Raw genomic sequence first — 25,870 nt, forward strand, 5'->3', positions numbered from 1 at the left:
GGTCATGGATTGATTTTACGAGATCTAGCACAGCCACATATGACACCACTCCTTGTCTCCCCCAGTCATGTGGCTGGTTAATGATGCTTCGCTCCACGGGACTCCGTCACTCTCGGTCCTCTTGATCACATCGAGTCTTGTTCTGTTTCGGAATCCCTCATTCCCGAGACAAGGAGTGGAGGAGCCAGACAAGGTGAGATGCTGCGCCACTCTCCACACGTGGCTTGAAGATCTCAATACGTACAGTGCACGCCCCAATACAGCACCGAGACAAGGCGTACGGTATCGTACCGGACGCTAGGAACAGTGGACAGGGAAGCCGTACCTGATTTTCAACCTCGCAGTCTCAGAAAGTGTGGGCATTATGTCACTTATGACTTTAAGTGTTTCTACTGCTCTGGATCATGACGTCGAACCCCACTGCTGCCCGGGAAATCCGGCATCACAAAACGAGAGGAGGGTTAGACCATTCTCCTGGGGGAGGACTGAGGGGAATTGAAATTGCTGCTCGTATTGACACCGGGGATTTTCAGCGCCGCCATCCAAGGAAGTGCCTTCTGCCCCTTAGAACCGGAGACCGGAAGACAGGGAGTGACATGAACATCCAACCACTAAGATTGATAGCAGCAGAATAAGGCGCGCTAGGAAGAGAACGGCTTCCTGAGGGAAAACGAATCACTCCCCGCAAGTCTATCATGTGTTGAGTTACATCGAATCCACGTTCCGGATTTGGCGCCGGTTTGTAACCTTCCTTCAACCGTTACTTTCACCTGTGGCTGATTGCTTTGACGTGAGACATTCATCTTCAGCTCAGCCCGGGCTTTGTCTAATAATGTCTTAATTTATTTTCTCCATCTCGGGCGGCTGACCCGCGAGTCGCGACTTCTGGGGCTTTGTCCCGCGATGATGCTCATAGACCACACAAAGGGGAGCTCTGCTCCGATTGTCTCAGTCGGCCCGTGGATCAGCTGGAGCACCGAACCGGAAAATAATACCAACCAGGGTTACATACGGATTATGAAATGTTAACAATTTTAACATTCTTTGGGGCTTTCGGCAACAACATGACTCGGGTATACAGTACTATACGTTACAACCTTGACTTGCCATCCGGCCGTACCAGCGCTCCGTCTTTCCTCACTTCATAATCCCGGCCCTGCTCCCATCCCAACCATGTCTTCAAGGTCTCATCACCCCCGGTTCCTGGCGCAAGGATCCCCCCTTCCCATCCGCCATCCTCCGCTGCGATCGGTCGGGCTGGGGTATCAGACAAATGCACAATGGGGCGCTGCTCAAAGCCCGCCTGCCGCAACTCAGACTGCTCCAGCACGGGCGCCGCACAGGCATCCGTGCCGTCAAACACGGCCTCCCACTCCGCCCGTGTCTTTTCCTTGAACCGCTTTGTGAATGCCTCCCGGAGCGCGGGCCAGTTATCGCGGTTGTCACGCGACGGCAGCTCCCCCTTCTGGAACCCCAAACCCTTGATCAGGGCCGCGTAGAACTGCGGCTCCAACGCGCCCACCGAGAAATACTTCCCCGCGTCCTTGGTTTCGTAGGTATCGTAGAACGGACTCCCGCCATCAAGCATATTTGTACCGCGGGGGCCACTCCAAAGTGGCGTCTCCAGATTCAACCGCGGCATGGCCGCTAGATATGCAGAGCCGTCAACCATGTTTGCTTCGACGACCTGGCCTCGGCCGGTATTGGCACGCGACAACAGCGCCAGCAGGATCCCCTGGAAGCAGACGGCACCGCCGCCGGCGAAATCGCCGATGATGTTCCCTGGAGCGTGGGGCCGCTCGCCGGCGCGTCCCAGCATAGACAGCACGCCGGATACGGCAATGTAGTTGATGTCGTGGCCCGCCATGTCCTTGTATTTCCCGTCGCGGCGGAACCCGGTCATGCGGGCGACGATAAGCCTTGGGTTACGCTTCAGCAGGACATCCTTGGGTGAGAGGCCGAGGCGTTCCAGCACGCCTGGGCGGAAGGGGTCAATGAGGACATCGGCGTTGGACAAGAGGTCCAGCAAGAGTCGGTGTGAGGCAGTGTCTCTCAGGTCGAGGGTGATGGATGTCTTGCCCCGGGTTAGCTGGTCGGCACTGACGGCTTTGGGACGGTCGATACGGAGCACTGATGCGCCGTAGTCTGCGAGAAGGAGGCCGGCGAATGGGCCTGTCCGAGACTGTCAGTAACTTGTTGCTGCGTGGGGTAGAGATGTTGACGAACCGGGTGCCAGGCCGGCCAATTCAACGACGCGGACGCCGGCTAGTGGTAGTTGCGCGGACATTGTATACGATGAGAATCTGCCCTCTTACACTGTTTAAAAAATTAACGGTTGAAGTACATTCGGAAGAGGTATATAAAGTTATAAACGGGGAGAGCTCTCCGCAGCCGAGGTCCGGGCACGTGCGGGGAACCAACTGGCTCCGGGCCGTGGCTCAGGAATCAACAAGATGCACAGGGTATTCTTTGCATATTCAATTCCGAGGGATACAGCCTAAAAACACCATCAACATCGACATCGACATCACTCGTCATCGTCATCGTCATCCGACTCTGATTCTGATTCTGACTCCGACCCTGACCCCGATTCCTCATCCTCATCCTCATCCTCATCTTCATCTTCTTCCTCCTCCTCTCCCTCTCCCTCTCCAGCTCCCTTGCTCTTACTCTTTCCCTTGCTCTTTTTCTTATGATGGGATTTCCTCACCTTACTGCCCAATTTCTTGAGAGTGCTAAGCCTTTTCTTCGTCTTGCTTTCGGGTTTCAAATCCCCAGACCCCTTCTCGGCTTCACCGTCCTTTTTCTGCGTTGACTCTTCTGGCTGTTGCTGCTCATAGTACCGGCCCTGAGCAGGGACTGGAGCTTGAGGCGGCGCACCATAACCGTAGGATGGATCCTGAGACGGGACATCCCAAGACGACACTCCCGTCTGCTCATTGAAGAAGTACCAGCGCTGGTAGTTTTCGTCCCATCGCGGAGCCCATGGGTAAGGGACTTGCGGAGGCGGCGGAGGACCGGACGAGTATGAGCTGCTCGAAGCCGGGGCCGGCGCGGACTCGGGTTGGATTTGGGTGCTGGATGTCTTGCGGTGGAGTTTAGAGTCGATTTTGGACTCGAGGAGGTCGCGGAAGCCCATTGTTTCGGTTGGAGGGGTTTAAGGTAGGTTTAAGGTATGGAAAGTGAAGAAAGAGCTGCTTGCGAATTGGCCATTGTCACAAGAGAGCGAGGACGCTGCCATCTCTAAATATCAGGGAGTCGAGTCAGGACAACCTGAACTACCCCGAGTCGCGACAGACCCAGACCCTGCCCGGCCTGAAAAGAAATGATTATACTGACTGAGCATCAACGGGCCAAAACTGGCTTACGGGAACTGCGCCTATGACATATGGAGACTGAGCCGCTGTGCGTGCTCAATGATGAATATTAAGGGTCCACTGGGCCTGGGGGCTGCAAAAAGGCTGTGCTGGTTAACTCGTCTGGCCCAGTGAAAGCCGAGAATGGGGCCCCCAAACTTCTGCTAACAGGTGGGTCGAGTTTAGCGCTGCAGGTCAATACTGCATCTGGCTGTTATACGTTATCAATTGGTGATTTATAGCTGGATGCACAGCCGCAACACGATGTTTTGTTATTGACTCGTTGTCTGGTTCGGTCGGCGCCGGTAGCTCTAACTGTTGGTGATTTTCAGGGGCAAGGCGAGGGAAGCTGAGTTGTGGATAATAGATCTTGTAGGCTTTTCTGGTAGGGCCGTGCAGGATTGCAGATACGCCTTACCTGGGCCAAGAGATAAACCATTAGAGAGTAGACTTTGCTTAAGTATATCCTGTGAAAAAACAAGACCAGCACTCATTTACTCCCATGTGGATTTATCGGCATGCCGGGTCAGCCAAGACGGGCCGGTCAACCAACAATTGATGCAAGTAGTTTATGGACCTGGAAGGTTGGGCTGGAAGGGCTTAAAGGGAAGCGGGAGATGTTTATGAACAAGGAGGCACCAGATCATCGGGCAGGGATGTATTATAAAGAGACAGGGAAGACTGGCTCAACTACGGAGTGAGTATCAGCAATATTCATCACTTTGACTATATGAAACACTCGATATATAGTTCCCGCCAATCAGACGCCTGTCTTGAGCTTCCCCGTGTTCACTGAATGCTTCCATTATACTTATACACCTCTACCAGGACTCATTATTTGACGAAATACCTTCATTATTATTTTAAAATATCTTTATTCTTATAACGGCCCACAGGAACATCAGCGCCCAAAAGAGTTTGGTGCACATGCAGCTCAGCCGCACCGACGATTCCTGCAGACTTGGCCTAGCGCCAGCAAACATCAAACCAGCCCTCTGCCGCGTCAGATGAATCCTCTTTTCTCCCATGGTTCATATACGCTGTATATAAGCTTTGCCTCTAGTGGAGCCAAATCCATTCTCATTGCAATTGCAATTACAATTACAGCTCAAGCAGTGTAATGCGGCGCTCTCCTACCACAGAATCATGGCTCCGCACCGCCGCTATCTCGCAGCTCGCATCCGTAGCTGAAGCCAAATACCCCTTCTCATCGGACGGGCCCAAAGCAACCCTCAAGAATGACACTTCTGTATCCTTCGACCCGCTCGGCGTTGCCGCTGTGCTGGGGAACCCGCGCGCCGCCGCCAGCGCCGCGAAGCTCTACGTCCAGTTCGACAAGGACACCTTCCACTGGCCGCACATGTCCATGATCGGGGGCACGCTGCCGGCAATGCAAATGCTCGTCGAGTACGTGACCTCGGGCCTCCCGTCCAAGTCGCTCTCGGCGCCGATCAAAATGTGCGCCAAGTACATCACCATGATCCCCGTGCGCTCGGACTTTGTCTTCCGCGAGCTGCCGCTGGATTTCAGCAACGTGTGGCTGAATAACCTAATCTCCTTCCGGTCGGGGGGCATTAACCCCGGCAACGACTTTATGGTCGTACACATCGACCAGGTGGCCCGGACGCCGCGCGAGGTCGGCGATATGGCGAGGGAAAAGAGGCACAAGCTGAGCCTGGACCCGGGGCTGGGCTGGTGGATGTTTGCGCGGCTGGCGCTTTACCTGCTGATCCTGGCGAACGGCGGGATGATTTTGGCCGCGATGTTGATTGGCATTCTGGCTGCGGATGTCTGGGCATTTACGCTCTTCTTCTTGTACGGGAGTCACTGGATTGCGTCGGCGCTGATCACCTTCATGCCTATGGTGCGGGTGTCGACACCGGCAATCGACCAGGAGGAAACGCCGCGGTATGCAGCCTACGAGCGCCCAGAGGGCGGGACGGTCATATTCAAGGGCGCGAAGAAGAATATGGAGGCCTGGGCGCGTACAACGTGGAAGTACGAGCCGAATCTCATCCAGTCCACGCTGCACTGGGCGTTCATGGTGACGGGTGCATTGGCGGCGTTCTCGTCAATTGCGTGCATGGTCAATATGCATGGATATATGCAGCTTGCCTTCCTGGCTGTTCTGGTGTACGCGACCATCGCGGAGATCGTCGCGACCAAGGTCTCGCGGTGGTTGCAGACGAAGGCGAAGGGGGCTGTGCCGCATGCGCTGCTGACGAACAAAGAGAAGCGCACTGAGAGTATCATCTATGCGACCTTGGCGATTACCCCTGTTTGTCGGCTTGAGGGATTCGACTGGATTACTATGGGCTTGCTCCCGAACATGCCGGCGTTTAGTGCGATGCAGCCTGCCCTGGCCCGGATTAATGCGTACCAGAAGGAGGTTGAAAAGGGCGCTGAGAAGGAAGAGGGAAGTGCTCTACATAGTGACGTGGAAAGGGCCGCTATTAGGAATCAGATGAAGGTTTACTATGCTGACTATATGGCGGCGGCGTGTGAAGAAGCGGAGAGGGGCAAGAATGATGAAGAAGCGAAGAAGGCTGCGAGGAAGGGGACGGAAGGTTTGGCTGGACGGTTGGTCGAGCAGATGCGTGGAGCTGTAGAAGAATGGATTGCAGACATGGACAAGGGCGGAGCGACGCCGCAGAGTGAGACTCTTGTTAAGTCATGGTAGATGGCTCTGATGCTTTCCTGGACTCGTTGCATGTTTGAGCAATGAGCTATGAATGATATGATACGAACGCTTATAGCGAATAGTTTGTAAATTGTCTATAACTCGAGATTCTCAAGAAGCCATGGTCTAGTCTTGTAGTTGCAGAGTATTATTATATAATGGGACGATGGCAGCTTAATGGTTCAGTTTCCAAATCAGTGTTCTATAAGAATATCTATAGGTATCATGTCACCCAATCGCCAATTCTCCCAAGCAACCCTCTATATAGGCTAATCCAGCCCCGACAGTCAGATCCATCACCCGAATCATCGCGGATCCGCCGTACCACCTCGGAGAAAGAAATGTCCAAGTAAACCGCGCAACTGCAGACCAGCGGCAGCCAGAACCGATTATACGAGTGCACAAGAGTTGTCGCTGCGTAAACATCGCAAAGTGCCCTCTCTGAGCAACGCGACACACAAGGATCAACGGAGTGGAAGATATCAGTTAATACCGGGGATATTCTCGCTCGGTACTCATGAGAAAGCAGTAGAACTGCCGCAGAGTAACTGTCAGGGTCTGCTTGAGCCGCTAGCAGGGCGAATTCCCGCACCGCCGCAACGGTCTCGATATCGGTGCAGCAGACCTCGAGAACACACCATGGTCGCTGCAAGATGACCAGTAATGACTCCACTGCCGATCCTCTTCCGATCACGCAGTGTTGGGTGAATGTTGCCGCGTTGATCAGGAACCACGGAAGCTGATAGATCGTGCTGGCTGACGGCTGGGTGGGGGACAACAACACTGGCAGCGAAGCTAGCTGGGCTATTTCGGGGTCGTCCAAATTCACATAAATGGGGAGCGTCCTGCAAACTCGCGATACGGACGCTTTCAGCTTGGTATGAAGAGCAACATTCTGCTTGAGATGTTCGAAACCTGGCGGCAGGGGCGCGCAGGAGTAAATGGCGAAGGTTTGGGAACCGAAGCGAACACCCCCGCCATGGTCCAGTGCGGCACAGACGGTGTCGCTGGTAACCATTAATTATATCAAGAGAAAGGCGTCAAAACCCTCAATATCAGTAGAGGGCCAGTAGAATCATGATATGAGGGGCAGAGAGAGCCCAGGACTCTACATAGAAAGAGAGGAGGGGAGAAGAAAGAAGAGAAGTGGCGCAGCAGGTGAGGAATGTCAGGAGACCAAATTAGGCAACAAGGCTGCAAAAAGCCACTAACTCAGCCCTAAGTATTACAAACACGGCCAAACACGACTCTTCATCATTGAGGCACAGAATTACGAACAGAAAACTGTGAATCTGCTCTAGGATAAAGTACATTTAATGTATTTGATTGTAAAACCCTAACGTATCCACAAAAGTCGACATTACATCAACATCATAGAATAAAACGACACTGATACAACCTCGGTCATATAGCATCAATCATCACGAAAAGAAGGATAAATTTACATTACGACAAGCACAGAGAGCGCAGCTGCAATGAGCATAGAAGCTCCCTTCGCCAAGCCGGAAACACGAGACGCGGCACCTGTGAAAACAGGGGTCTCGCCTCCCTGTGTACCGGTAGGCGCCACAGGAACCCGGGAGGCGGACGGCTGGACATAGAAGGTCGAAGAAGGATAGGCACTGCTGACACCGCCAATTACAGGCTTGCTGGTAGAGTCTGGGTAGGCAGGGACAACGACAACTGTGGTAGTGGATCCAGGTCCGATGATGGCTGTGTCCCCTTCACCAGGATAGGGTGCGCCAACAGGGCTATTGCCTGTCGGCTGTGCGGGGCGAGACTCTCCGATCGTGGATTCGGGTCCGGGGATAGTTGTGTCACTACCGTCAGATGGAACCTCGGCGGGGAGGTCCGTAGGCTGTGCAGGGGTGGACTCTCCAGTTGTGGCTGCGGGTGGCAGAGTCAGGGTGACCGTGGTTGGGGTCGCAGCACATACGTTACAGACCGTCACTGTGGTTGTCCATCCATCGGGGATGTCTGTGGGCTGCACAGAACCAGGTATATCAGTTCCTGTGGCAGTGGCAGATGCCGTTCCGGGGCAGTAAGTTGAGGTAATCGTGGTGGTAATCGTAGTGAACCCTGTCGGGCAAATGCTCGTGTATGAAGTCACAATAACTGTCGTGGTAGTGGCTGGCTCCGTAGTGGTGGGCTGAGTTGTGACGGTTCCAGTGTCGGTTGGCTTAGTAGTAAGCTCGGTGGTGGGTTGCACGGTCGACTCGGTTGGATTCGAGGCAGTAGCTGTCTCATCGCAGTCGCTGTCAGTAGTTTGCGACGAGGAGGTTGTCTCAGACGGAGTTAGCACTCCGGACACGCTCGGTGTGGGGGTCACTGTTGTTGATGTCGAAATAGTGCTTCTACTACTAGAGATCGAAGTTGTGGGAATCACAGGTCTGCTCGTCGAGGTGCTGGATGTCTGAGACGTTGCAGAAGAAGTAGAGTCGGTCTCGGTTTCTGTGCAGTCGGTGCTGGGGCCTGGAACAGAACTTGATGGGGTAGGCACGCGAGAGGAGCTAGGCGTCGGGAACACTGTCAAAGTTACAGTTGTCTCGGTCGATGTCGATGATGAAGGCGAAACAATTGGAATGCTTGCTGACGGGGTGTTCGAGACACCTGGTGTGCTGGACGGAATGCTGGTGCTAGAGGTCGAATGAGACGCATGGGAAGAGGTGCTGGGGCTTGGGATTACGGGAGAGCTTGACACAGTCGTGCTTGAAGATACAACAGAGCTCGATGCGGACACTGAAGGGGTGGATGTGGGGACATGGGAGCTCGAGGACACAGAAATACTCGACCCCGAAGCAGTCACTGAGGGGGTGTTGCTGGTTTCCGAAGCCGAAGCTGTCTTTGTCGAAGTCGAGGTGCTAGATCCTGACGGGCTTCCAGAGGGGGTAGGGGTACGTGTGGTTGTAGAAGGAGTAGGGATCGGGGTAGAATTGGTCGTGGAAGAAGTTGAAGTGCTAGACGTAGTCGAAGAGGTCAAAACAGTGGAAGTAGTAGGCGTCGTTGTCGTGGTCGAGGTGGGCGTAGGAGTTGGGGTAGGAGTAGGCGAAGGGGTTGGTGTAGGGTGATTGGGATCAAGGTCATACAAGATTTCCTTCATCTTCTCACCATAGCTAACCCCATCGATTTGATTTCTCATTGACTCCGTGGCTTCCCACAGCATGATACCTCCAAAAGTTTCGGGATACTTGTTCATGTACTTCTTGACCAAGGGCTGAACCTCTTCAGGGGTCAAATAGTACCCTAGGTTTGCTGCAAGCGCACTAGCAGGCAGACCAACGTAGAGCTTCGCATTGGGGTTGGCACCATTCTTGATAACCTGAACCCACTCATCAAAGTTGAAGCCGTTCTTTGAACCAGCCACGAAGTCACGGGCGGAACAAGGGTTTGAGTTGTAGAACTGAACCCAGACAAAATCGATGACTGAATTGGCGATGGCGACACCAAGCTGCTCGTCGGGGATTGGGCACTGAGGGGCGGCGGAGATGTAGAACCTACGCTCAGGTACCTCCTCGAAGCGTCTCCGGAGCCTCTTGATCATGTTGGCATAGCCTGTAAAAATTAGAATGCAGACTTAATGGCTTTCTTTTATAGAAATAGCTCACCCCAGCTACCGTTGTACTCGATGTCGAAGTCAAACCCATCCACGACAGCATCGCCAAAAGGGCGAGGGCTGCCAGCGGATTCCCATGCATCAGTCTTTGGACCAAACGCTCCCCAGAGCCAGTCGGCGAACTTGGTAGAGGAATCAATAGTGTCGATCTCATAAGTCTGATATCCACCACCAAGGGACAGAAAGATCTTCTTGCCAGCTGCCTGACAAGCGGGAATGTCCTCCACCAAGTTAGGACATTGCGAGTACAGCTTTGACGGGACACCGTCGACGATATAGGTATCAGCCCAACATTGGTTGCCAAAGTTACTGCCGGGCAAGCCGGTCAGTGGATCCTGATCTGGGAAGGTATTGATGAATCCGATATTGATGATGTCGAAAGTCGTGTCCTGGCAAAATTCGGCAAGACGAGGCTGAGCGAGACCCTGGCCCTATACAGGGGTTAGCACAGTGTGTTGAACTCGATCTCAGTCAAAATAAATTCTTACATAGTACACGGCGAGATTGGATTTGGCCTCGGGGACAAAAGCAGACGCAAATGAGGCCAGGCCCGAGATGGCCGGAACGAGGGAAAGTAGCTTTTTCGCCATGGTATGAAGTGAATGACAACTGGAAGGAACCAGTGGATAGCAATGACAATAAAGAAAGGACGCAGACAGACGTCTGCTGGTGCGGGCTCTACAACGAAAGACAGGTTGGCGAAAGAATCTACAAGAACCAGGGGACGAAGGCAAGTGATATATGGGCTTTAATCTGCTGGAAAATTAGACAAACTAAGTCATAACAGAGCCTCAAGGTCATTGGCCTGGCGTGTGGCATCCCGTGGGCCACGCTCAGGAGTCATGATACCAGGTTTGTGGTAAGCGTCTACACAATGAGAGCACAAGGCGAAAATTGGCCGGCGGCACAGCACACCCCAAGGCCCAGTTTACCCGGACTCGGTGTCTCCTGGAGGCTGAAATGACGGTGTATCATTCGGCGGGAGAGATCCGGCAAAAGCCTAGTGGCCTAGTCTCTGATAGACTCGCCAGTGAGCCCAATTCACAAGCGAGTCCCTGGGTTGTCCATGATAGGTGGGTCAGCCATAACATACAGCCTCCAACTCCAAGCCAGGGGAGAGCCTCATGAAAGTAAAAGGTCCTGGCCTGCGCACGAGCGTTAGTTACCATCGACAGCGGGCTTGTCTGGAGTTCCTGAGGGCATTCCGCCAACACCGTACTTGAAGTCTTAGCTACACTTCTGCCACCAAGTTCAAGTCCAACTTCGCCACGGACAGGTCCGGGCACGCTCTGACCTGGTTTGATGCTTAGCGGATGAATTGGTTCGCTAAGCGTAGCGTCGAGTAGTGGGAGAAGTGGAAGTGGAAGTGGGTGGAGATTTCGATGGAGAAGGCCAATGCATCACCTGCCCAGGAACACCAATCAGGTGATGGGGTCCCCTCCGGTCAGCCTTCGGTCGCCCACTCAGACAATTTATTTGGATGCGATCAACAGCGTCAGACTTCACCCACAAACCTCCCGTCGGTTTGCACCCGGATCATCGGATCGGCAGGCAGTGATTCGACAATTGGATACTCAGTACCGTTCCGGCCGGATCTTTTATTTACTGCCTGCTACCCAGTCTACATAGTACCAAACAAGCCATGGATTACCCACGGTAATTCCAGGACCCAGAACGGCTCTCTGACAAGCAGCGCGAGGCGAGGAGGTGAGGTTGCATCTGTCTCCAGAGTCCGGTATCGTTTAATCATACCAATTTTGGTAACAAGCTTTATCTGTGTGCCTGTGACCCAACCTGGATTTCTCTTTTTCCTTGCTAACCAGAGGGGTCCTTCGTTAGCGCCTGTCTTGGCCTGTTGATGAAATCGCCCTCCGGACAACAGATGGCTGTCATTGGGCTACAAATCCAAAGACCCGTTCAAGTTAAATTGGTCATCAGCCTCATTGGACCCGTATCGCTGCTAACGCAGGCAGAGCATGCAAGTGCCTAATTTGCCAACTATCTCGTTCTCAGACCATGGGCTCGCCCGGGGACAGGACAAGAAAGGACTGAGTGGACCGGAAGTGGTTCCGTTTGTGGGCTTTTAGCCTTGTACCCAGACAACATCAGACACCATTCAGTCACCCACGACTACGAGCCATCCGCGAAATTTGAAATAATGTTCCAAGGCTCTGAAAGATGCTCGCTATTGTCATCCACATGGGCCTGCACTAGCCTGATACTGGAAGCGTGGGCGCAAAATCCGGTTTATGACGAGGTAAAATTGTCACAATCTCGCAGTATCACAAATGCCCACGCGCGAGGAAAGATAACATTTATTGGGAGTCATAATCGTACTCCGGTCGACTCGTACCTGCAGGGGCCCAAAGCCCTAAACTGGGTCGAGCTCATTCCTTGTTAGGAAGGTAGCTGACATGCTCCGTGTTCAAAATATATGCAGCAACATACCGCAGTTATGACAGCGCGGCCCTTTGACTCGGTTGATTGTCCTGCACTAAAACTGGGATAACGTAGCACGGCTCGTGGCATTACCGCAGCCACGAACGTGCCTGTGTCGCTGGCCACTGATCATGCAGACTGAATGGCCTGATATTACCTACAAGCCCAAAGTGCCGTGAGCAAAGCATTCTCACGCATCCGTTGACAGCCAGGTCTACTCTGTGGTAACCGTCATATAGTACTGCTGTTGCATGCAACTATCATAAATCTATCGTCTATGTGCCTTCGCAGGAGCTCCAACGTGAGAACAATTTCCATGGTAAACACCCTTAAAAAAAACCTCCTTCAACAAATCACACATCAGTGTAATCGATCTCTTCCCCTCCTTAAGCACACCGTCCATTGCCAAAAACGGATGCGGCATTCCCTTCATCACCTGCAAATCGACCTCCACCCCAGCCTGCTTCAGTTTCTCGGCATACTGCTCCCCCTCGCTCCGCAACACGTCCAGTTCGCCGACCATAACCAACGCCCGGGGTAACGCGGACCAGTCTCCGGAATAAAACAAGGGACTCGCCTCGGGGTGAGGCCAGTCCTCTTCCTTTGGCAGGTAATTATTGCGGTACCAGAGCATCTTCGCGGCCGGCAGGGCGGGAGTGAACTCATAGGCCTTGTAAGAGTCGTTGTTCGATACTGTCGCTGTGTTATCCGTTACTGGGACGGAGAGCAACTGCGCGAGGAACTTGACGGGCGGTGATAACGTGAGCGCTTTATGTGTGATGATAGCAGCTAGGTTCCCGCCGGCCGATGAGCCACCAGTTGCCATCTTGCTGGTGTTGATGTCCAGAGTGGCCGGTCCTTCCGATATTAACCACAAAAGTGCCTCCCAACAATCATGTACGGCCGCTGGCCATGGGTTTTCCGGTGCAAGTCTACACATGTCAGCCGTCACGCAACAAATTCCGTACGGTGGATGCACTGAAAAACAAGGGCGAGGAATAAATACCGATAATCAACTGTGACAACTACACAGTCTCCCCTACTACACAGATTTGTACACACCACATTCTCGGTTTCGATGTCCCCCAGCACCCAGCCGCCTCCATGAAAGTACAGCATCACTGGCCATCCCTCAAGTGGCGCCTCCCCACTAGGTGTAAATACGCGGAGAGATACGTTTGGGCCCTCGGTTTCCCGTCGCTTTATGGTGATGTCGGTCGTCTTGCCGACGTCTATGAGAGGCCCACCGCCGGGGATTAGAATACCGCTTGTGCGTGAGTCCTCGACGGGCTGCAGGTGAACCTGCTGCTTATCGATCACATGGTCATTATAAAATGCGACGTATTCGGGATCTAGAAGGTCCTGGATGGACGGATGAAGCGGATATGGGGGTGACACGTGGGAGACAGACATCGCTCTCGATTGTACAGGGAATTAGCGGTTGAGATGGTCTACTTCATGGAACTCAACGGTGCAAAAAAGAAGCATTTATAAGATAGCCAGACGGTGAAACGGATGGTCTTTGAACTTTTGTCGAGAGTCAAAATCTGGGTTTTGCCTCGTGTCTTATGCAAGGGGGAGTGGCCAATTCACCCCACCTCTTTTGCCGTTGGAGGCGCTCCAAGTTGGGTGCAACCAGGGAACCGCAAGAGGGGCTCTATGTTACCGTGCTTTATAATTGGCTTATCGCAAAGGCCCAAGATACGACTCTCTGTGGCGATCGTCGTGGGGAGAGGCGATAAGCCGGCCAGCCCAAGCTGGTGAGGGGGAGAGTGAAGGAACCCAAATGAGGGGTTTCAGCTTTCCGAATGCAACGTCCTTGCATGACAACTCACCACGGCCATAAAGTGCAATGACCGCCTCTCCAGCACTCTCCAGCACCTCGAATATTGCTCCTGCACGCCTTCCGGATATACGCTTCGTCCATAATGGCTTCCAAAAACCCCGTCCTCACGTCCAAAGCCCCTCCGCCCCTCCCCGGGATCATGTCCCAGGCCATCGTCTGCAACGGCATGGTCTACTGCTCCGGTGCTGTCGCCATGGACCCTGTAACAGGGAAGCTTGTCGATGGCGACGTCAAGGCCCACACGGTACTGAACCCTCCCATGCATTTTGAGTTTGCGATATGCACGGGGATGACGAAGTTGGGCTCACATTCCCCGTAATGCAGGCCCAGTGTATCAAAAACCTCACGGCGGTTCTCGAAGAAGCCGGAAGCGATATTACAAAGGTCGTCAAGGTGAATGTGTTTCTATCGAACATGGATGATTTCACGGCTATGAACGAAGAGTATACGAAACACTGGGGGGATGTTAAACCCTGTCGGACGTGAGTCCCCTTCCTTCGTCCTTCTTATCTGGAGGTCAAACAATTGATACCATTCATCTTGGTTGCAGGTGTGTCGCAGTTAAGACGCTGCCGCTGAATACGGATGTTGAGATTGAGTGCACAGCTCATCTGTGAGGTCCTACCTATCGAGCACCCTCCGAATAGAGACGGCTCCACACTCCCTGCTGATTAGTCCTATTCTCTGGCTTGTGATTGAAGTATAAGAAGTGCCACAAGTAACTCTGGTCCTTTAGTCCGTCGAAATGGTGAATCGGATAGCCGTCAGCAACCGAGTAGATCGTTGAGCAGTTCCGAAAGAGAGCAAAGCCAACCCACCAAATCCCAGGCCTCACCTCTGCCCGCTCCATCATAGTATTTACCTTGACAAAATATTTTATCTTTTGGCCTAAGACTCGTGTGTTGGCAGACAATCGTGATTCGCGAGTTGCTAGGAGGTACCGACTGAGCTGGTTTTGGCCCTTCATACTCCGGCTCTATAAGTATCGGGCAGATTCCAATAGGAGCTTGTCCTTGCAGCAGCCCCTGGAAATTCCAAGTTCAAACAGGAGAGAGGAACTCCTACACCGAAAAGTTGGCGAAAACCCCTTGGTGCCTGCATCACGTGCCCTCCTACTCCCTTCCACTCCCCCTCCCTTCTTTATCCCTCGACCTCCCATCATCCCGCCGGCGCTCCTACATTCTACCACTTAATTGCTGTCTCGGTTCCTACATTGCTTCGAAGCCCCAGGCTTGACCATGGCACCTGCATCTGATGCAATAATGCCCACGCGGTTGTTGCAGCCAGATATCCCAGAGGTTGAGCTCCTTGCCGACCCTACTTGAGGGTGCCTCGCAGATCAGCTTAACAATGGCCTAGATAGGGTATTCTGTAGGCCCCAGTGTAGGGTGACAGCACTGCTCAATTCTGGAGCTCCTAGCTCGTCTAGCTTTAGTCAACGACAGACGTTCATGTTCCGCATTCCAGGGAAAACAGCCGTCGCGGGTGTTCGACACTTCCCGCCTAGGGGAATATTTGCTGCTCCTCCATTCCGATCCTTCTTATTCTCGCGTTGACGCGCCTGGAGCTCTCAAGCATATAACCTTTTTAGTCGACTCCTGCTCTCGGTCTTCACAATGACAGACAGCCTCCATCTTTCATCGGTGTCTCTGTCCCCCGAGGTCTAGCAACTACTCTTCAAAGTCTGCATTCATTCGCTTTGGATATATTCAATACTTCTTACCTTATTTTTGCGTAACTATATCTTCTGCCACGCCAACACTGGCCGTCGTTGTCCGGCTCTTTGAAGAGGGCAGTAAATACTACTAATTTCTATTTCTATTTTTTCGAACTTCTACATATTATTCACAACTGCCTGCCATGTCGTACGGAGTTACATCGTCCAAGAGAGGAGGGGCCTGGACAAAAGTTATGATATTCGTCTCGTTATACGTTTTGCTACTCGAGTCCCTTATCGAATGGGCGGTTGTGCTCTATCTCTACGGCAACAAATCAGTAGACTCGAAAATGGCACCGAGTCTGATATTCTCTCTTGTGGCTGTAAGGCTGTTTCCAATCTTGGTCGAACTCAAGCTAATCCACATAGTCGTTCTTGACGGTACCTCTTGTAGTCCTACACAGTTTCCTCGCGTGGCAGTATAACAAAGTTGCTGGATATATAAGCCAGAAGGCGACGCTCCATACCGCGTGCACCTACGTCCTGCGATTAACAACTCTTATTTGGCTGGGATCTAGCGTGGCAGGGTTGGTGGTGGTTTCGCAACAGGCATACTGTCTCCCTGATTCTGCTGGCGGCAGCTTTTGGAAAGTTGGCGTCAGCTGTGCTCTCCATCGAGCCGTGGTCATTGTTTCAGTCTTATCATTGTAAGTTGATGGTGCTAATGGCTATGTGTATCCACTGACCGTTAAACAGCATCACTGTTTGTCTCTATTTTTGCTCTAGAGAGCTCTGCCAGCGCCCGTATGATGTTTCATTGCTTGGTGTCTACCGTCACCAGCATTCAAGAAGCCGGGATGGCAGTGTCCTTTCAGGCTCCACTCTACAAAGCGAAAAAAGCCTGAAGCGTGACATTCTATGTGTCTGCCGCCATCACGACATCACGTACGGCCGAGCTCCATATATACCACCAAGTGATCACAGTGGAGAATCCGGAAGCATTCCCAGCATACAGCAACCTATGCCGATACGTCCAACGTCTTTTCTATCTGGCCTCGGTCCAGACTCAGATAGCGAAGCTGGATACCTGACAGGAACAACTGCCACGTCTGGCACGCTCTCTGACTCTTTCCAAAACAGTGTCTCTCGCACGTCCTCTACTGCGACTGCGCAGACCAACCTTCAAGCTCATAATCAAATACTCTCTGAGCTACCGGCTGCAACGCTGCAGCAACATTCAAACCATACAAAAAATCAGTCTTCAGTATCCTCTCTTCGCCGATTTCTGCCAAAATCCCTCCCTATATCGGTGCCCTTGTCATCAGATCCTCAAATACGCGCACTCGCTGAGGCAAACGCCCAGGTGGACCTCGAGAAGCAGGAGCCTCAGAGCAACGAATCTGCTGCAGAAAAGTCTGAGCCGTCAGCGTCTCCAGCAAAGCCACCACAGCAGCCCGAAAAGGATGAGCAGCCGACCACTCAATCCCCCCAAAACACTCAACCAAGCACATCCACCACTTCCCTTCCAAGGTCAACGACATCGAATTCCGCAGAAGCCCCCGAAGTCGTCACACCTGCTCCCCTCAAAATCCGCAGATCCCACACCACACAAACCGTTCCTCTTCCTCTCAATTCCAACCCTGTCCCCTACAACTGGGCCAATCTTCCTGACCACACTCCGCCAAAGCCACTACGCATCAACACAATGCACAACCCACGACGACAGGGCCACTTCGACCCCCATCACATGCCCCGCTACACACAAAGCCAGCGCTTCCCCCCAGGCCGGAATTTCTACAGCCGTCGGAACCAATCAAAAGTCCCCGGTGTCGCATACCAACACCCCGGCCCACGGCGGCCACGCAGTACTATTGGCAATGTGAGCATCGCCTCGGTATCGGGTCATCTTGACTGTATTCGAGAAACTGGTGCGTCGATTGATGAATTGCCGCCAGATAACAGGAGAATACCCGGTGGTAGGAGACAGGGCTACTAGGCTATGTTGGCTAGTTACTCTGCAGGACAGATACTTGAGCGTATCCTAGGTGAAGAAGTGTGACGTCACGTACGGTCGGTGGCGTGGTTCACAATTCAATTCAATTTTTTTTCTTTTTTTTTCCTTTCCAGTCAAGTTTTATTATGGCACAGGCTTAATTATCGTTACATGATAGCGGGAAAATACCACCTTAGGATTTAGATTTCTGCAATTTTACATATGCATATTTCAAAGGCTGTTTTGTGTCACTTTATATCATACAGCGAATCTGCTATCAAATTCCAAAACATCTAATGATTCCTCTAACGCCATAAGCCTAGCCATCCTAACCATGTCCCAGAGCCCTAACTAATAAACCCCTCCAACAGCACCGTACGCACCAAAGTCATCCCGAATAATAAAACACAGTAGTCAAGAAAGCAGAGGGTAAAACAATAAGTTGGACCTCGGAGGCTATATAATATACCTGCCCGGTTAAGTCCTTTTCACGTATTTATACCGATACGGCTGTCTCCGCTTTCCGTCCTCGTCTACATTCTCTTTGTCGTTCTTGTCCGCTGCAGGTTGGCTGCTATACTTACTCTTACTATCCTTATCACGGGGATTCTCCTTCTCTCCCCATGTCCATAGCAGAGCCTTACCCATTCTCTCGCGCTCCTTTAGAAGTAACTCAACACGGCGCTCCCACTCGCGCTCGCGCTTCTCAACGGATTTGGCAATGCGCAGGTCCATTGCGGCGGCGGTTTCGTCTTTGGATGTGATGATGCCGCGGAGGCGTTTGATCTCGGCGCGGAGGGACTTGACTTCGTCCTTGTGCGCGTTCTCTTTATCCTCATCGCCGTTGCTGTTTTGACTTTGGGGCCTCGTTTGGTCTTGGGCTAGTTCAGCGCGGAGGTCTGCTTCGCGCTTTTCAGAGGCGGCGAGGAGGGCACGCAGTTTGCGTGTTGAGTCGGCGTGTGCGGAGCGGATGGTGGAAATTGCTGTTGAGTGTGCGGTTTTGAGGTTGGCAATTTGGGCTTTGTGAGTTGTCTCCAGGTTTGAGTTTGCATGAGGCGTTACCGGAGGACTGGGCTGCTGTGTCTGGGCCCGAGTTTGAGTTTGCCGGGTTTCTTGGAGGCGTTCGATGGTCTCTAAGGCTTCAGAGTATTGTGTGCGGAGACGGTTGAGATCATCGTGGGTTTTATCGAATGTAGATTTGAGTTCCTCTGTTTGTTTGGTGAGTCGTGTGTTCTCTGCCTCGACGGATTGGATGAGGAGTTGGGATTCTGCAGCTTGATCGTGGGCACGCGATAGTTGCGCCTCTAGGGTTTTGTTGGTTGTGGCTCGTTCGCTTGATTCAGAGCGCAGTTTTGTTAGCTCTTCGAATATCTGTTCTAGTTCCTGGTCGCCGCTGTCTCTAGGTTTTGCGGGACGGCTAGTGTTCGGCGGGCCCAAATCTTTGATTAACTCGAGAATTTCACTATATGTTCCTCCTGGGGTATCATTTGGCAAGTCTGCTGCCATCGCTTTTAAGGCGTTCTCCTGTGCCGTTACCTGTGATTGAGCGCGGGTCAAGTCGGCTGCAAGAGTGCTGTTTTTCTCCTCTAATGGGCGATTCTTGGTTTCGAGCAAGACCATTTGATCTTCAAGAACCCGGTATTCCCGGTGAGTGCGCGAGACGTCCATCTCGAGCTTGTCCATTTCCACACGCTGGGAGTCGACTTGGCCACGGAGCCTGTCAATGTCTGTATTCTTTTCGTGTAGCTGTAGCTCTTTAGCTGCAGTGACGTCTTTCAGTTTCGCAATAGTCTCGTCGAGAGTTGTATCCCGCTTTCTCAATTGCTCCTGAGTCATCGATAACTGTTGACGCAGCATCGCGATTGTCTCTAGTCGCTCGGCATCGATGCCCGTATTGGAGTTGTGTGTTTGCATGTCTCTTTGCATGTCAGCGATCTGCTTCTGAAGGGTATTGAACTCGGATGTGTTGACAGAGGATCTTCGTGATCCGGCCCTATCTACATGGCCTTCTTGAAGCTCTTCTAGGAGGAGATCCTTTCTCTGCAGCTCGGCGCGCAGATGCTTGATCTCTTCCCCGGCGGAGGCTGCTTCAAGAACGCGCTTTCGATTTTTCTCTAGTTGATCATCACGGTCTTTAATGGCCTGCATCAACTCGGAAATTTGCCGCCGTAGGTCCTCGTCCGTCTGTCCCACATCTTTGTTGGTCGGCGACTTTGGCTTACGAGCAGTTGGCGTTGCTACCAGACTCGCTTCATCATCGGAACCTTCTTCGATATCTTCGAGGTGCGTCACTTCTCGGGTAGGGGCCACATCGCGGCGCAACAAATGCGATGGAGTAGACATGTCGACCGGAGGTCCAAATTCGCTGTACTCGCCAAGCTCTGCCTCATCTTCCACTGCCGGTTGTTGCGACTGGGTCGTACCTGATCGGACAGGCTGTTCATATTCCTGAGGTTGAGGCAGCTCTAGCTCGCTATTTAACGCTTCCTGAGGTTGTGGTTGTTCCTGGTCCCTCTCCTCGTCAATGCCCTGGTCTACCGAATCCTCCTCCCCAAGTAGATAGCGTTCCAGATTGGCGGTAAAATCCTCGGGACCACCGACAGCTGATAGCCGATCTGCTTCCTCCTCGATCTCTGGTTGTTCATCTATAGCATCATCCGGTCCGTGTCCACTGGGGAACTGGCTGAAATCGACGGTGTACTGAGCGAGACGCGCATCGAGCTCCCGGGCCGCACGCTCGAGAGAAGCTTCACGAGTAGAAGGGGGCGATCCAGACGGTGATCGGGCCCCTGGGCTACTGACTGGGCTTGGAAGACGGTCGGGCGAGTCGATTGGGGGATGATCAGATGGTGACGGCGAGGAAGGGGAGAAATACGGAGCGGCCATGGTTGATGCGCCGACGGTATCGTGGGTTGTTGTATCGGCCATGGCAGACAATCAACACTTACATGGAGACATCAAAGGGGAAGTAATATGGGAAGTTAAATTGATAATTGCGAAGAGTGAGATGTGAATGTTGAGAGTTGGCGGCAGAAAACGCGACGCGGGGATATGCCTGAAAACACAGGCATCCATTGTTGATGATATGCCGTATCGGGCTAGTTTCATTGCCGCCTCAGTGCCTCAGTTCTCTTCCCTGGGACAACGATGCGATGAGAGGTGGCCGGCAAGAATATTATTAAGAACCATCAAAATGACAAAACAATTGTCTTTGATACCTAGGTGTAACTGGGCTTACTATATTGTGTTTCACAGGTTGGGACTGTTAGGGCTTCAGGGTTGCCGTAGGTTAATTACCCCTCTATGCTTTGCGGTGTACTGCGTAATCTCGAATTCTCACCACTTCATACACTATCAATCAAGCCCATCCAAAACTTGAAAGATGCCTCCAATTCCTCCCCCTTCATACCCTCATCGCATTGTACTCTATCACCAGACATTATGTCCCAACAGAGGACCCTACGTTTCTCTGCTTCCCCTCTTGAACAATCACACAGGCCTCACGCACGTCGTTCTGGCAGCTTTCCATCTCAACGCTCCCAACCCCAACCATATCACTCTCAATGACGACCCCCCTAGTCATTCGATGTATGAAACATTGTGGGCTGAAGTCCCTTTGCTACAGCAGAGCGGTATTAAGGTGATGGCCATGTTGGGCGGTGCTGCGAAGGGCACCTTCTCTTGTTTAGACGGTGACGACGCCCAATTCGAGGAATATTACGTGCCTCTTCTGGCTATGATTCGTCGCCATGGTTTAGACGGCATCGATCTGGATGTCGAGGAACCCATGTCACTGTCCGGCATTATACGCCTTATTGACCGGCTTAAGGCCGACCTTGGCCAGGAGTTTCTCATCTCCCTCGCACCAGTAGCGGCAGCCCTGCTAGGGATTGGAAACCTCTCCGGTTTTAATTATCGTGAGTTAGAAGCACAGCGAGCTGGTAGCATCGCGTGGTATAATGCCCAGTTCTACAACGGCTGGGGACCGGCAGAAGACCCTCGCATGTACGCCGCCATCATAGCGCAGGGTTGGTCACCGACTAGAGTCGTGTATGGCCTCTTAACAAACCCAGGAAACGGCTCTCAGGGATATGTGCCGCAGGAAGTGATAGGGCCTGTCCTAGCTCTGCTGGTGGAACAGTTTCCTAATTTTGGCGGCGTCATGGGCTGGGAGTATTTCAATTCGATGCCCGGGCAAACAGAACGGCCATGGGAATGGGCAGCGCAGATGTCACTGAACATGGGAATGAAAACAGTGCTACAAAAAGCGAAGGATATGCTGATTTCCCGATTGGGCTAGTTTGAAGCTATCCCCGAATGACATCATATGATCGGAGCTGGAGCTTTCTCCAGACTCCGCCTCATCTTCCGCCTCCTCCATTTCTTCCCCATTCATCTTCGGCGCGTGCGATGTAGCATCATGTTAGCCACTACTAGCTCAATTTTCCTCCGTCTCTCGTCCTTCCTCTTTCTTCGTTGGGTAATTTTCCCTTGTCTCCGTGCTACCCCGCATACAATTGCTAATGGGACATTCAGATCCCAGGCCATGTTTTTGTTCCGGTAATCTTCACATCGCTCGCCGTTTATTCGACCTCAATCTACTTCTCCTCAGCTAAAAACAATAACAATGGCGTTATCAAATCACTACTTACTGGGGCTCCCTGTCGTCAGTCATGGGCGACTTGCATCGCCGTCGTGATCAACCTTATTTGCGGACTATTCACCGCAGACTTTCTCCTGCGCGGCTTCCTCTTGTATCCGACCGCGGACCTACGTTTCTCCCGTGTGGGACATATTTCGCATGACTCTGCCCATCTACTACTCAGAGAACCTGATGTTTCTCAGCTTCCGTTGACTGTCTCTTATATGGAGGCCCAATATGGGGATAGCGAGCCTCGGTCATGGATTCAGGCAGCTACAATCGACTCTCTGGGCGAGTCAACAGACTTCACAACAGCAGTCACATTTACCAACTTAAGCCCAGAATCGTCATATCGTTACATTCTGTCCAACAATCAGACTGGCTTCTTCGCCACCAGCCCGGCTCCTGGCTCTGCTGCAGGCAACAAGCTCAGCTTCCTGACCTCTAGCTGCATGAAGCCCAACTTCCCTTACGACCCTCGGCGCCACCCACTGCGTATTCCGGGACTCGATAAGATGACCATGGCTATCACCTCTCTCCCCCATGTTCCGTCATTTATGCTTTTCCTTGGCGATTTCATCTACATTGACGTCCCTCAACGTTTCGGGTCGTCCGTCGATCACTATCGTAGCGAATATCGTCGGGTCTATTCATCCCCCTCCTGGACATGGTTAGCAGCTAATCTTCCGTGGATTCACACTCTCGACGACCATGAGATTGCCAATGACTGGAACTACGGAAACACCACACCCCCATACCCAGCTGCTATAGACCCTTACCTCCACTATCACGCTTCGGTTAACCCTCCAGCACCTGATACCAAGACGGAAAACGTTAAATCTTCATATACGATGTTTACCAACGGCCCCGCTGCCTTCTTCCTCCTCGACACCCGGTCCTACCGTTCCCCATCGGACGAGACTATCCTCGGCAAAGCTCAACTCAACTCCCTTTTGGCTTTCCTCGCCCGCGTAGAACCCCCACACATCCGGTGGAAAATTATCTCATCCAGCGTTCCCTTCACTCGCAATTGGCACGCTGGGACATCAGATACATGGGGTGGGTTCCTCTCCGAGCGCCGTGTCGTCTTCGACGCAATGCGCGCCGCGCAACGAACACTCGGAATCAGAATCGTCCTTCTCTCAGGTGACAGGCACGAATTTGCCGCTACCCGGTTCCCCCCGCTCCCTGACCAGATCCAGACCGCTGAAAAGCAAGAAGATCTTGAGAACGGTGAAGATCTAGTCGAATTCTGTACAGGCCCCCTAAACATGTTCTACCTTCCCGTCCGCACTTACTACCAGTCTGGCCCGGGCGACGTCCCTATCAAATACCTCCCAGATGGGAACACGAAGTACGGCCTCGTCGAGATAGAAGATGCCTCTTTGGATGGCGTGACGAGTTCCGTTCTCACGTACTCGCTTTATATTGACGAGAGCGTGGTTTGGAAATATCGGCTAAGTGTGCCTTTGGGGGTGACGTCGGAGTCTAAGGCCCAGCCTGCTGCGTCGGCGTCAGATACAAAAGGTGTTTCGACGGCAAGATCGTTGCTGCCGCCCGGTGAGGTTCTGGTCGATGAGACCGTTGAGGGGTGGGTGGATGTTATTTCTAGGGTGTTTGGGTGGAATGTTATGATGGTAGACCATCCGAAGAAGGATTGGGTTGTTTGATCAATTTAAGAAAAGATAGGCTCAGTGTCATTTTGCTGTTTGGGGTTGGATAGATAAGATGGGCATATTAACGTGAAAAAAAGTGTTGTTTCTGAGAAAGCAAATAGACTAAATGAACTCCAAACTCCATCAATGCGGACGACTACTCCCGTCATCGTTTAATCAATGTAAGAAAGGGGTAACAATATATCAGCAGAAGGGGGGAAGTAAAGAGGAGGTAAAAAAAAGGCGGGCCTACCGGCCTCGGCCCCTTCCACCACCGCCGCCGCCTCCTCCTCCCATACCACCCATCAAGCCGCCCATTTGGCTCATCATCGACTGTAAGTCCATCCCACCTAGCCCTGGAAGTCCGCCGCCGCCGCCGCCCTGGCCTTGCAGCATCTGCATCATCTTCGTCATATCGCCCATCCCGGGCATGCCTCCCATACCGCCACCTCCACCCATCGACGCCATTCGTTTCTGCATAGCAGCCAGCTGCTGGTCCTTGTTGCCACCTTTGAGCATATTTTGTGCGCGCTGCATCTGCTTCTTCTGTCCACCAACACGCTTCGCCATCCCGGCCATCATGCGGTGTTGTGAAAGGAGGTCTTCAACCTCGCGGACTGTTGTACCACTGCCACAAGCGATACGAACCATGCGGCTAGGCTGTTCGACGAATATCTTGCCGTCACCATCAAGCTCGACGGCGGACATACTGTCGAAGATATAGATCATGCGGCGAAGCTTCATGGAGCCGTCCTCATCGTCGAGGCCTGCGGTAAGGTTTGAGAGACCTGGAATCATGCCAGAGAGTTTGGAAAGTGGCCCCATTTTCATAATTGATGTGATGTTCTCACGAAAATCGCGGAGGGTGTAAATGCCCTCTGCAATATGCTTGTAGGTCTCTTTGGCTGCAGCAGAGTCTTTTGTTACAGCTTGAACGTGCTCAACCAGTCCCGCCATATCACCCATCCCAAGAAGTTTTTGGATAAAGGCCTTCGGTTCAAACCTCTCTAAATCCATCATGTGTTCTCCAGTGCCGAGGAAGATGATTGGTGTGTGAGTGGCTGCGACAGCAGAGATCGCACCTCCACCTGCAGCGTGACCATCGGTTTTGGTGATGATGATTGCACCGAAGTCTGCGGTGGCTTTAAAGGCTGATGATTGTACCTCCGCGGACTGTCCAATAGTACCGTCCAAAACAAGAATTGTTTGATCGGGCGTTACAGCCGTCTGGATTTGGGTCATTTCTGTGAATAGCTGCTCCTCTTGCTTGTGACGACCACTAGTATCGACGATAATAATCTCGAACCGCTCCTTCTTGAACTTGGCCACACCCTCTGCTGCTACAAGAGCAGGATCGGTCTGTGTTAAGCTTCCATAGTATGGAATTTTGGCCTTCGTCGCATTTTGCTTCAACTGATCAAACGCACCGGCACGGAAGGTATCCGCACAAACGAGGGCCGTTTTGAATCCGCGCATCTGATAGTGTCGGGCGAGCTTAGTACAGGTCGTCGTCTTACCCGCACCTTGAAGACCAACGAACATGATAATATTCGACCGGCCTTTCTTAGGTCGGAACGGTTCAGCATGAGGGTTAACGAGGGCGACGAGCTCATCGAAGACGGCCTTCTGAATCACTCGTTTCTTATTAACGGCTGCGGGGAGGGAGGCGAAATTGACGTTTGCTTTGATGGACTTGCGGAGTGTCTGAACAAGACGGACGTTGACGTCGGCGGAGAGCAGGGCAGCGCATATCTCTTTTACCATCTCCTCAAATGCCTTTATCTCATTATTAGCATCGCTCAGTAGTTATAAAGTGTAGGCGGGGTGCGCACCTTTTCGTCCAAATTAGGAGACCGAGTCAAGTCATTGACGGCGGCGTTAATACGCCGCCCCAGATCCTGGAGGACCATTGTGCTGGTTTCTGATGATAATAGGTTCCAGTTAACAAAACAAAATTCCCTCGCAGCGAGTTCCTAGCGAAGATAAGAG

At 52.4% G+C, this 25,870-nt stretch overlaps 10 protein-coding genes across 10 annotated transcripts; 4 read left to right on the forward strand and 6 right to left on the reverse strand.

Moving 5' to 3' along the window:
- Window positions 1–1,015: 1,015 nt before the first annotated feature.
- ASPVEDRAFT_47231 (uncharacterized protein) lies at window positions 1,016–2,302 on the reverse strand. The gene has a single exon (XM_040813731.1). It carries the CDS (start codon window positions 1,901–1,903, stop codon window positions 1,091–1,093), a length of 813 nt encoding a protein of 270 aa, XP_040673801.1. The 5' UTR covers window positions 1,904–2,302; the 3' UTR covers window positions 1,016–1,090.
- Window positions 2,303–2,527: 225 nt separating this feature from the next.
- ASPVEDRAFT_89272 (WW domain-containing protein) lies at window positions 2,528–3,139 on the reverse strand (the record flags this gene model as incomplete). Its single annotated transcript, XM_040818567.1, has 1 exon — window positions 2,528–3,139. One exon carries the CDS (start codon window positions 3,137–3,139, stop codon window positions 2,528–2,530), a length of 612 nt encoding a protein of 203 aa, XP_040673802.1.
- Window positions 3,140–4,476: 1,337 nt separating this feature from the next.
- Window positions 4,477–6,036, forward strand: ASPVEDRAFT_142948 (uncharacterized protein; the record flags this gene model as incomplete). Its single annotated transcript, XM_040807881.1, has 1 exon — window positions 4,477–6,036. One exon carries the CDS (start codon window positions 4,477–4,479, stop codon window positions 6,034–6,036), a length of 1,560 nt encoding a protein of 519 aa, XP_040673803.1.
- A 223-nt stretch (window positions 6,037–6,259) lies between these two features.
- Window positions 6,260–7,054, reverse strand: ASPVEDRAFT_34217 (uncharacterized protein; the record flags this gene model as incomplete). The annotated part of the gene is made up of 1 exon (XM_040810833.1): window positions 6,260–7,054. One exon carries the CDS (start codon window positions 7,052–7,054, stop codon window positions 6,260–6,262), a length of 795 nt encoding a protein of 264 aa, XP_040673804.1.
- Window positions 7,055–8,917: 1,863 nt separating this feature from the next.
- On the reverse strand, window positions 8,918–10,065 carry chiA1 (class III chitinase ChiA1; the record flags this gene model as incomplete). Its single annotated transcript, XM_040805582.1, has 2 exons — window positions 8,918–9,609; window positions 9,651–10,065. Coding segments are annotated over 2 exons (1,107 nt in total), but the record flags the coding sequence as incomplete, so codon positions are not given.
- A 2,291-nt stretch (window positions 10,066–12,356) lies between these two features.
- ASPVEDRAFT_143335 (alpha/beta hydrolase) lies at window positions 12,357–13,501 on the reverse strand (the record flags this gene model as incomplete). Its single annotated transcript, XM_040807903.1, has 2 exons — window positions 12,357–13,020; window positions 13,095–13,501. 2 exons carry the CDS (start codon window positions 13,499–13,501, stop codon window positions 12,357–12,359), a joined length of 1,071 nt encoding a protein of 356 aa, XP_040673806.1.
- Window positions 13,502–14,016: 515 nt separating this feature from the next.
- ASPVEDRAFT_34220 (putative L-PSP endoribonuclease family protein Brt1) lies at window positions 14,017–14,551 on the forward strand (the record flags this gene model as incomplete). Its single annotated transcript, XM_040810834.1, has 3 exons — window positions 14,017–14,178; window positions 14,259–14,416; window positions 14,485–14,551. The coding sequence occupies 3 exons, from the start codon at window positions 14,017–14,019 to the stop codon at window positions 14,549–14,551; spliced, it is 387 nt and encodes a 128-aa protein (XP_040673807.1).
- Window positions 14,552–15,794: 1,243 nt separating this feature from the next.
- Window positions 15,795–17,587, forward strand: ASPVEDRAFT_89278 (uncharacterized protein; the record flags this gene model as incomplete). The annotated part of the gene is made up of 3 exons (XM_040818569.1): window positions 15,795–15,974; window positions 16,021–16,298; window positions 16,348–17,587. 3 exons carry the CDS (start codon window positions 15,795–15,797, stop codon window positions 17,585–17,587), a joined length of 1,698 nt encoding a protein of 565 aa, XP_040673808.1.
- A 3,379-nt stretch (window positions 17,588–20,966) lies between these two features.
- Window positions 20,967–23,896, forward strand: ASPVEDRAFT_34223 (alkaline phosphatase family protein; the record flags this gene model as incomplete). Its single annotated transcript, XM_040810835.1, has 2 exons — window positions 20,967–21,839; window positions 22,121–23,896. 2 exons carry the CDS (start codon window positions 20,967–20,969, stop codon window positions 23,894–23,896), a joined length of 2,649 nt encoding a protein of 882 aa, XP_040673809.1.
- A 234-nt stretch (window positions 23,897–24,130) lies between these two features.
- On the reverse strand, window positions 24,131–25,791 carry ASPVEDRAFT_89282 (RNA-binding signal recognition particle subunit SRP54; the record flags this gene model as incomplete). The annotated part of the gene is made up of 2 exons (XM_040818570.1): window positions 24,131–25,657; window positions 25,714–25,791. The coding sequence occupies 2 exons, from the start codon at window positions 25,789–25,791 to the stop codon at window positions 24,131–24,133; spliced, it is 1,605 nt and encodes a 534-aa protein (XP_040673810.1).
- Between the last annotated feature and the right edge of the window lie 79 nt (window positions 25,792–25,870).

Source organism: Aspergillus versicolor (assembly GCF_001890125.1).
Source record: "Aspergillus versicolor CBS 583.65 unplaced genomic scaffold ASPVEscaffold_14, whole genome shotgun sequence".
In the NCBI taxonomy this organism is placed as follows: domain Eukaryota; kingdom Fungi; phylum Ascomycota; class Eurotiomycetes; order Eurotiales; family Aspergillaceae; genus Aspergillus; species Aspergillus versicolor.